A 10,305-nucleotide genomic window follows, 5' to 3' on the forward strand; every position below is an offset into this window, starting at 1 on the left:
TTGAATAGTCAAATAACTGTCAGTAAGCTCTGTAGATATATTGTTAAATTGAAATTTAAAGGAACAATAATGGTGTATATTTATATATACTATACTTTTGAGGGAATAGAAGGACTTTGACCGATCCACGGGGTTGACTGTGAATGATCTCTCACGGCAGCGGCTGTCAAGTCAAAGTTCAAAGAGTCTAAACTTTCCGCCCAACGTTATTATGGCGTGCCTCAACCGTCCCTGAAGTCGCTCTCGTGTTTATTATGTGTGGCTTCAATAGCCAACCACTGCTTCCCATCATTAACGAGATGGCAACACCATCGAAGCATTTGAATCACGGGCACGGCGTCGCATGATCTCAGCTTCGTTGACTTGACCACCACTCTGCGAGATAGATCTCTTAGTGGAAAGAAGGGCTAATTACGTGTTACTCTAACTATATAGTTAGTTAGTTAGACCGAATATGTTTTTATACATAAAAAAAATTATATTAATTTTTTTGTATAATTTTAAATAAAATAAATAATATTATTTTCTTTATTCTATCATTTTCGTACCATATAATATTTTTCGTCAATACAACGTTAAGACAACTAAAATTATTTGTTTCACTTTCAATAAAAATTTCAATGTAAATTTTTTTAAGTACAAAAACTATAATGTTAATAAGATCTAAATATAGAAGATAATATATAATTAACCAAAAAATACCTTTTATTGAAAAGATTCATCTCTGCAATTATCTTTGTAAATCATTAAGCTCTCACTAACCAGGTTGATTTCAGCAGATAGATGTTAGTCAATTCTAGCTAGAGTAATGTTATGATAATTAAATTAAATTGCTGAAAACACACTTACACGGATTCAAATATTTAAATCTATCACTTAGATAATTGTGCACTAACCACCGAAATGTCCCAATGGACAACCCCACAAAGATGCCTATTTGTCGACAACCAAACGCAGGCAAGTGGACTACTTGCTACAGACAGACATAAGGCTTCTTAACTACAATCTTCGATCTGTCTTTTCCAAATAATTCTTCATTTTATTGACCTTTGTGAAATTTGCTAACAAGGAATAGTGCAGGTTAAAACAAGAAAAAGATTAAGGTCTTGAAATATAAAGACTAATGACAAATAGAAGTCTGCACAGCACAATATGCTGCTGTTAATATAAACTACTTCAATATCCAAGAATTACCTGCTCAGCTTTGGGCAAGCACAGATTCATGACCATGATCGCTGGAAATATTATTTAATGGTGGGAAATGAGGAGGCACTGTCTATGCTACTTGGAAATCTTTGCAGTAAGCTCTCTTACCAGCTTTGCAGCCACCATTGCCGTCATTCCATCGACGGTGTCACGCTGTGGGTTGAACTCCACTACATCTGCAGCCACAACATCAGCTTGCAGATTGTGGAGAATGTTGAGTACATCACGAAACGATAGACCTCCTGGCTCTATGTGTGACACTCCGGGGGCAAATGCAGGGTCGAGGCAATCCACATCCACCGAGATGTACACACCCTTGACGCCTTCCCCTAGTTTCTGTTTGAACGATTTGGCAGAAAGATCATTTAGTAAAACCAGAATGGTGACCAGTGTAATCCATGTCATGAGATCACACAGTGTTATGTCATTGTTCATGATTCAGACATGCTTGAAAAGTCAAGACTCCAACTCAGCTAAGTGCATTCAACTTCTTGCTGTAATATCCTCCGGAGAAGATTTTATTCCTTCTAGATGCCATAATTACAAATTATCTAATCTTGCAGATATGGTCATGCTAACGCACACAAGCATAAAGATGCAGCCAGTTTGGCTTGAAGCATGCTTCTAATTTATGGGCCTTGCAACTTAAGTTTAGAGTAATTTGATTAGCATTGAAGTTTACAAGAGTGAACAATTGGTTAGTAAAGCATGGATTAGAGCTTCTAGTTGAACCATCAAACCAAGATGCATTTACAAGCAATTAACTGTTTGAGAAAACAAGATTCAGTACCAAATTTTCCAAAATTTGTCGATCTCTTGAAAAGGTGCACATCTCGTACTGCTCAACCCCAAATCTTTTCCCTTGTTCACGCCCTTCACGAGTGATTGATCTAATTCCTACCTGAAAATCAGATGCTCTGTTTAGTGTTGTTTGCAATTTACAAGCATATCTCACATACAGTGAGACATTCTAGAAATAAGAACATAAATATCATACATTAAAGCAAGGTTCGCAATACCGTACTGTACCGGAGTTTCGATCTGGGCTCGGTACCGGTACGGTACGGTATACCGCTCGGTACACCTAGGTGTACCGAGCGGTATATTCAGGCGTGCCGAGCACTGTAGCAGTTCTACAGTTCTGCTACAGTGTCGGAACGGTAACATATGGTCCGCGTACCGAAAGTCTATCGGACCGGTACGTACCGCCCATACCGGGCGGTACGGACCGGTACTGCAAACCATGCATTAAAGTACTATATAGCAGGTGAATAAGAAATGCAAATTATTAATATGACTTATCTCAGCAAAATGACAAGTTTGATAAGGAAAAAATGTGGACATTTTTATACAAGGAGCAATGAAAAATCTCTCAAATGTGCTGTAAAAATAGTGACAATAATATAAAAATAAAGACTATATAAAAATAACGGCAAGAAATTTTTTCCTAATTGAGAAGATTGAAACCCCATATCAACAGAGGAAACAATCTCTTAGTCAAGACAGGAAGGAGGGGAAGCAGACCCAGACTCGGTACAAATAAATCCAAATCATAATAGGACTGAGGTTGACCAATACCTAATCAGTGGCCCCAACCAGTTTGTCAGTAGCAACCCCACTCCAAGCTGAACTGGGAATCAACCATGTTAAGATCAGCCCTGTATAGCTGCAGACCCCTATGTGATCTATAAAGGGGTTCAACCAAGGCTAAAGACTGGTGAACTGCTGAGCAGGACAACAACATATTCTAGGTTGGTTAGAATTAAGATTATTTTCTCTCTCAATTATGCAATGAAGTTATTCAGATGAGCAAATTTAGTCTTCTAGAGGTACTTTGATACTAAATAGAAAAACACTGAATTATTTCTTAATCTTAAGTTATTTTATACACAATGAAAAGAGATTATTACTGTCTGTGAAGTATGCAGCTGCATGCCTTCATATATGTCAACCAAGGTTCTTGCAAGATAAATGCATGCAGTAACTAGGTTAGAGCATTTCCCTACAGATGATTGGTAAGTCTATGGAGATTCCTTAAAGTGGGGTTCACAGATATAACTCCTAAATTAAGATAAGCACAAGGAAGATTTAAGAAAGGGATGCAAGCAAACAGAAAGAGAAGCATATCTGCACGCACATAGACATTCAACACCCTCATCTAAAGGGCTTAAATCCCACCAGCACAGGTGTCCATGCTTGACTTTTACATTAACGGTCAGTGTTTTCCCACATGGAACCTATTTGTTTGCACACACAGAGATCCAACAGAGAAATGTCTTAAGTTAATTGATATTTAGTTGTCCTAGTGTACATTTTCAATATTACAGATCATAGAGTTCCTATTATTCTTTCTGTGTGCGTTAAATGGAGAAACTTTATCATCAGAAAATCAATTTCCTTGATCATGATTAACATAAGTTGCAAGCATATAAACAACAAACCATATGTCAGTAAGCTTTTGCAGACTAAAAAATTATTTTCATATCATGTCATCATGAACTGATGCTACAAAAGAAAAATACAAGAATCAACAAAAAACACATCAAAAAACATGGAGAGAGTTTACATCTAATCAGTAATATCTGATAATAAAAAGTGTGTTCTATGGTTTAATTTTGTGCTGATAACCCAAAAATCGGGAACAGTGTCCTATAGTCAATGTTTAATACTGTGACGTATTGACATACTCATACTTAACCAATTAAAGGTATATAGTACCTCCAGCACGTGTCTAGCATAACATTCATACTCACAATTAACCAATTGAAGGTACATATTACCTGTAGCAGGCGCCTAGCATAACCTCCCTCCATTATTCGTGCAAAAGAAGAAGCATGTGAATATTTATTTCCCTCAAAAGCATCATATATATCTGGATGGGCATCTAAATGAAGAATATCTAGAGGCCCACCCAGCTTTTCTGATACAGCTCTAACAACTGGAAATGATATGGAATGGTCACCACCCAAAACCAGGGGACGGAGTGGATCCTGCAAATAAAATCTAGTCAGGTCAGCAAGAACAGAGAACACAACACCACATAACTAAAAGCTAAAAGGGTAACAAAAGAAGAATTACAGAAGCATACCAATGGGCATGCATTTAATGAAGGACATGTAATTATAATGATATTAAACACAAAAATAAAATATTAAATAACTATAAAAGGTATTTTTTGCATACCAGTAACTGTTGGATATTTTCTTATACATATCAGTAAATTCATCTTACTAATGATTGTGTAAATAACTACTTGAAAATCAAATAATTGTCGCCTGGGACAAGGACTTTAATCTTGGTTTGATATCGATTTTGGTGACCAATTAGACCAGTATAGTATTGGTGCATCGAGTGGTACAGTGACCTGTACAACTCGGATCCATACCAACCTGGACTACGATCGGTATGGCTTAAACCCATTCCGTTTGGGACAGAACCAGTATGGGTCCTGATAATAACATTTTTCTTGAAAAGATTGACTCACATCACCTCTAGCATAATAGTCTTGTTATCTAGTATTATGAATCCATCAAGTTTTCGTTGGCCCACTTAGTGACCTATAAAGAGATCATATTAGTTTTCTTCCTAGTCATCCTATCAGTCAATTCTAACTTTTTGCTGAAAATTTTCAGAATTTTTGAGTTGCTAGCCTAATCCTATGTCTTGGGCTATGAATATGAACAGAAATTGATATGATAAAAAATTACGACTAAGGGTATCATGATTGCGGCACACCCCTATGCTAGTTAGCAGAGGGCTAAATACCTGCCATTTGTCAGCATGTCAATGTCAACATGTGAGTTGCAAGGGGAAATGATATAGACAACCATTTCGGTTGATATATAGATAAATGTAGGAGTATGGACCGTTGTTGACATTGGCTTATGGTGCATCGTGTTTGTGGTTGCTCATGAACTTTTATCAACAGAAAATACTTTTCAGAACAGTATACCATGAGATACAGTTTCAGGGCTGGATTGTATCACTTGTGCTCTGATACAAATCCAATCCATTTTTATCCCTAATATCATGTTCATGGTTCGACAAGCATGAAGTCTATCAACATATTGATGTGAAATAAATGCTAATAACTACTGGTAAATTCTAACACGCTAAAGTGGTGGGTGTACTACACACATTAAGGACTCCAGTTTGAACCTGTGAATCACCATGTAAGCTTTAGACACTAACCCTCCCCAGACCTCATATTGGTAAGAGCCTTATGTACTAAACAGTCTTTTCTTATCAACTATGAAATTCAACTCAATCTGCATTTCAATTAATGATGTTGTCACAGCTGAACATGTTGCTTGACCTATTTGACCATTTTACCTCTTTCTATATCAAACTATATTTTGTAATTCTCTTAAAGCACATAGCATGCAACCACAATGAGCTGCATCCATTAGGAGGTTATATATGAAATCGGTTGGATAACTATATTATGTATGGAAACTGAGAATAGGTTGCATGTTGGATAACAAGCTGGTCCTTTGCAAGATTGATCTACTAGATCTAGAAGTAGCCAGGTTAGATAATGCACTGATATGATAATCTAAGCCAAAAATTTCAAATTAGCATAGAGCAGAAATCAAATAGTTAAGAAAGGAATCTCATAGTAGAAAAAAGAAACTCTTTGTCTTACTTCTTCCATCACTAGCTTAACTGAATCACTTATAATATTCATTAGTCTGTCATCATCAACCCCACAATCACGTATCTCTTGGATAGGAACATCACCAACATCAGTCAGCACACGAGGATCATTTAATTCTTTACCTGTGTAATTACCGAATAGTATTTGATTAAGTCAAGGCATTTGATCAGATAAAGTAAATTAAACAATACAGGATACTAGTGATAGACACCTAAGTATACAAAAAAGGAGTCATCTGTCTAGAATCATGGTGAACATATGGAAATTTGATAACATCCTTGTGACCTAATATTTGCATCTTAATTAAGCCTGGATATGAATGAAAAGAAAAAAGCAAAGTAATTGATTGTGAACAATAAAATATATTATATGTTACCAGAAAAATTTAGTAATGACACTAATTCATTTTGTATTGTTCATCAAAACTAACAAAAATTTTGTCCAATCCACCCAACCATAAACAAAATCTTAAATTAAGAAACCATTGTACTCTACTGGTCAGACTGGTACACACCAATCTGACAGGGAACCAGTATGCCCAGTTCCATCCAGCCAACTATAAATAAGACCTCAGATCAAGAAACCTTGGTACTTTGTATTAGCCAGACCAAAATGTACCACTCTAATGAGGAATCGGTATCCAGCCTGCCCGGTCCAATCCACTCAACCATCAATAAGATCTCAGATCAAGAAATCATGGTATTCTGTGCTGGCTGGACCAGTATGTGCTGATCTGATGGGGGTATGGAACAAGTTTGTCCCTCACGTTGGGCACCTTTGGCCCCCTTTAGTGCTCTTTTGAGTTGTTAACAACTCAGAAAAGATTCTTTGGAGGTACTTACAGCTTAAAAGAAATGTTTTTAAGCTCTATAAGAAGCTGGGTTGAGCTTCTTGCAGATGTACCGTATTGACAATATCATCACATCGAGGACCCTGACCCATCCGCCATGGAGTCATGACATTCATTTTGGTGAAAGAAGTATATGATCTTCTTGTATAACCAATTACTATGCACAATTGTTTAGATGACTCTTATTCGTGTACCAAAAACAATCCAACAGATTGTTTTATAGACTTCATTTTGACTTCCTTAGCTTTCTATGTCTCGTGAACCTTCTTCTCTTTTTATTTATTTACTATTCATTTGGCATGTGCTATCTCAACCATTGGAGGAGACCCAACCAAAGCACTGATGGTGCCCTAGTGTTCATTAGTGACCAATTTCAGACATCACTCTATGAGAATTTCCATATTTTCCTCAAGTTATCCATCACTGATTGTCATAATTAATTTATTATCATTCAAGATTTTATTCATGGTGTAATAACTTGTTACTCTCCCCTCATATATCTCTTCCCATATCTCTTCATCTTCCAATTTTCTTATCCACTATACTCGCCATCAAGTACTATAGACTCAAAGTTGAAAGTATACATGTTGCGTAATATGGAAATTTTCAAGAAAATATCCCCTGTTACTTCTTCAACCCATGTCACCTAAATCAACATTCTGATCCATGCCCTTGAGATTCTAGTATACTATTTGACCTTTTAAGACTAAGAAAAACCTCTCTAGAAACACTGTTTATTCCTAGTTCCACGACACCTTATCTCTATCTTTTGTAGATGCCTTATCTGAAAGATTAAACAAGAAATAGTATGGGTCACCAAGATCACATTGTATAAACATTGTGGAATTGGTAAATCAGAACTACATATTATGTGATTTTGCAGTGAATTTGTTTGCAAGTCACATGTAACTATTGAGAAAGATTACATTTCCACAAAAACAAGTAATCAATTACTTGACATAAGTTTAAATACTATGCTAACAAGAAAATAGGTCATATTTAGAGGTAATGATGAAAAACATATAACGAAAAGTTACAAGCATGAAGTATTCAGTTAAATCTACTTGATGTGTTTCACTAACAAGAACACTCCTATCAAATTAATGCACAGCAAGAAATAAGAACTTTGTAGTACCCTCTTCAGTGGTAGAATTGGTGCTACCGCACCAGATAGCTTCCCTTATGCGAGGAGGAGCAAAAGCAGGTCCTTGAAGGAAAGAAGAATTGTGCCCTAATGGAACCCCTAGGAGCGATGTTGAAGCTTTGACACCACCCAAGGACCTTAATAATTCTCCCTGGAAAAGAAGGGAAGATTCATTCAGTTCAGAGAGGCCAAAAAATACAGGAACGTGGCATGTAAAAGCAATTAATTTAATAAAACATGCCAATAGTTGAGTGCTAATTTTTTTAATAAGCAGCAGAATGCAACCAACTTTACAAAGTAGGTGTATGGATGATTGTCAGCTCCTTTGTTGAAGAAGAATCAAATTCATGCAACTTACAACCAGAAAGATCACTAAACACAAGCAACATAAACAAGTGCATCAGTTGTTATCAGCAACATAGAATCTCAGTACAAATACCATGATTCTCTTTCACATATATGTTATAGCACCTACCACTAGTGTTTTTTATCCACATTTTACTATATTAGTCAACAAACATGAAGTTCATCTCAGCTTGCCTGCATTTGGCGACTAACTCACATGCTCATTTGCATTGCTGCCTAAAGCTTCAAATCGGTAAAATATATTAAACTGTTTGCTAAGTGCAAAAGCACTCGAGTGCATCTGATTGAAAGCAAACATTTACCTCAACACCCATATGCCTCTCTCCACAAGTAATCTGCCTATGTGTCCCATATACCTCATGAGGATGCCTAGATATATTTATACAACGATAATATGTTTGAAAGCATTTGAAGAAAAGATCAGTTAAACTGCTGACTTTTCGAATTATTATCTCTACTTTTAATATTCCACTTGTAACTTAACACAGATGACAAATTTGATGATACCAACAATTACATTCAAATCCAACAGTAACCAGCGTTGAAAAGGTCTAATGCTGAACAAAACAAGTTGTTAAGAGTATAAAATGTATCGGGCATCCACCTAACTAAATTTTTGGGGTTTCTGATAGCTTGATTAAAATCACTAGTATGGTATCAAAACAGAACATATATTTAAATCTTGTATTTACCCTCTCTTTATCTAAGCAGATCAAATATTTAAATCGTGTATCTATCTACCCTCTCTTTGTCTAATTAATATATGCACAACACTTTGGTTCAGTTTCAAATGTAAAGCTTAATCCAACTTGCGCGGATGCCAGATAAAATATATATTGGACCCTCTCCTACCAGTTTAAGGATCAGTGGCCACCCGATTCAAAATCTTTATGGCAAATTCCAAAGGAACAAATAACGAGTTTGGCAAGCAAAACACTCGCAGGCGACATCTTTTCAGCCGTGGTCACCTTGAGTTTGGCCCTCTCGCGGATCAGAGTGAGGGAAGCGTCAATGACGCGGTTCTGGCCCTTTTCTATCAAGGCAGCGGGCACATTCGCGGAGCTCAGTTGCTTCAAGTAGTGCATCCACCTCGTTCCGTGGCTCATCTTTCTGCAAGCCATGAACAACATACGCGCGCTTAAAATATGCACAGATAAACAAGAAAAAGGTCTCGCCCCAAAGCTCAAAAGCACAAGACCACAATCTACCGGCTTGGTAGTGACGATGAGGGAGGCAGTTGGGATGGGGCGAGCCAATGAATCTGCCCTGGAGCGCTTGGATCGACACGCTGGAACAAACTTTGGATGTACGGGACCAAGAACTAGAAAGAAAACAATGGAAATCAACTGGGAGCGCGTCGGGAAGCGTGAGCAGAGAGGGAGACGGCATCGGACGGTACCTGGGACGGCGGCGAGGAGGCCCAAGACGGGGATGTTGTCAGGTTGCTTTCCCGATGTGGCCGAGTAGGATAAGGATGCGGCGAACTGTACCGAGAAATTGTCCGCGAGGACAGAAACGGGCCGGGTTCGTTTGCGAAACCCGCCGCCCGTGTAAATCGTGTTCGGCACAAAGTACGTATTGGGATCCGATCCAGATTTCAATTTCGACATGATGAAATTGATAACCATTCCATTTATTACCAAATAATATTCACACTTAGACTATTTTTTTCTTCTAAATATTGTTATTTAAATTGGATTTAATACTCCTTAAGCCAACTTAAAATAGATTCAAATGAAACATTAGGTATTCTCATAGGATTCGCTTATTGGGTTTAATAAGAACCCAAATCGTGTGCATCGGTTGATCAGCCTTCTCAGTCGAAGCACTTTGAACCTCCCCATACTTAATGATAAATAGTCTTATGACTGACCAAATACGAACAAAACTCATGCACGAAAGCATGTCAGATATTAGTATCGTAGATGACATTAGAATCATCGTGAGGGTTAATTGCATATTAACCTTTGTCGTTAGATCTCCTTAATATTTTTATTTTTAGACTTAAAAAATTTATATTAAAATTTCTATAATTATAAAATAAAAAAAATTATTTCTATTTATAATTATGAAAATAAAATA

General features: G+C 36.9%; 1 protein-coding gene across 2 annotated transcripts; it reads right to left on the reverse strand.

The window, feature by feature from the left end:
* Positions 1–1,014: 1,014 nt before the first annotated feature.
* Positions 1,015–9,749, reverse strand: LOC103984942 (arginase 1, mitochondrial). 2 transcript variants are annotated; one of them, XM_018826391.2, is made up of 8 exons: positions 9,623–9,749; positions 9,432–9,544; positions 9,192–9,333; positions 7,849–8,008; positions 5,852–5,985; positions 3,987–4,196; positions 1,997–2,107; positions 1,015–1,542 (listed from the first exon to the last, which is right to left on the reverse strand). In XM_018826391.2, the coding sequence occupies exons 3-8, from the start codon at positions 9,327–9,329 to the stop codon at positions 1,282–1,284; spliced, it is 1,014 nt and encodes a 337-aa protein (XP_018681936.1). In that variant the 5' UTR covers positions 9,330–9,333; positions 9,432–9,544; positions 9,623–9,749; the 3' UTR covers positions 1,015–1,281. The 2 variants fall into 2 exon arrangements, with proteins under 2 accessions (XP_018681936.1, XP_009400802.1); XM_009402527.3 differs by lacking the exon at positions 9,432–9,544 and having other exon boundaries at positions 9,623–9,734.
* Between the last annotated feature and the right edge of the window lie 556 nt (positions 9,750–10,305).

This window comes from Musa acuminata, chromosome BXJ1-5, assembly GCF_036884655.1.
Source record: "Musa acuminata AAA Group cultivar baxijiao chromosome BXJ1-5, Cavendish_Baxijiao_AAA, whole genome shotgun sequence".
Lineage (NCBI taxonomy): Eukaryota > Viridiplantae > Streptophyta > Magnoliopsida > Zingiberales > Musaceae > Musa > Musa acuminata.

Bases quoted from the DNA above. Each gene is read 5' to 3' on its own strand.
- LOC103984942 (XM_018826391.2), bottom strand. From the start codon at position 9,329: ATGAGCCACGGAACGAGGTGGATGCACTACTTGAAGCAACTGAGCTCC. The intron at 8,009-9,191 runs GTGACCACGGCT...CTTCTTTTCCAG, and splicing joins GCGAGAGGGCCAAACTCAAG to GGAGAATTATTAAGGTCCTT. The intron at 4,197-5,851 runs GTAAGACAAAGA...TTTTATTTGCAG, and splicing joins TTAAGCTAGTGATGGAAGAA to GATCCACTCCGTCCCCTGGT.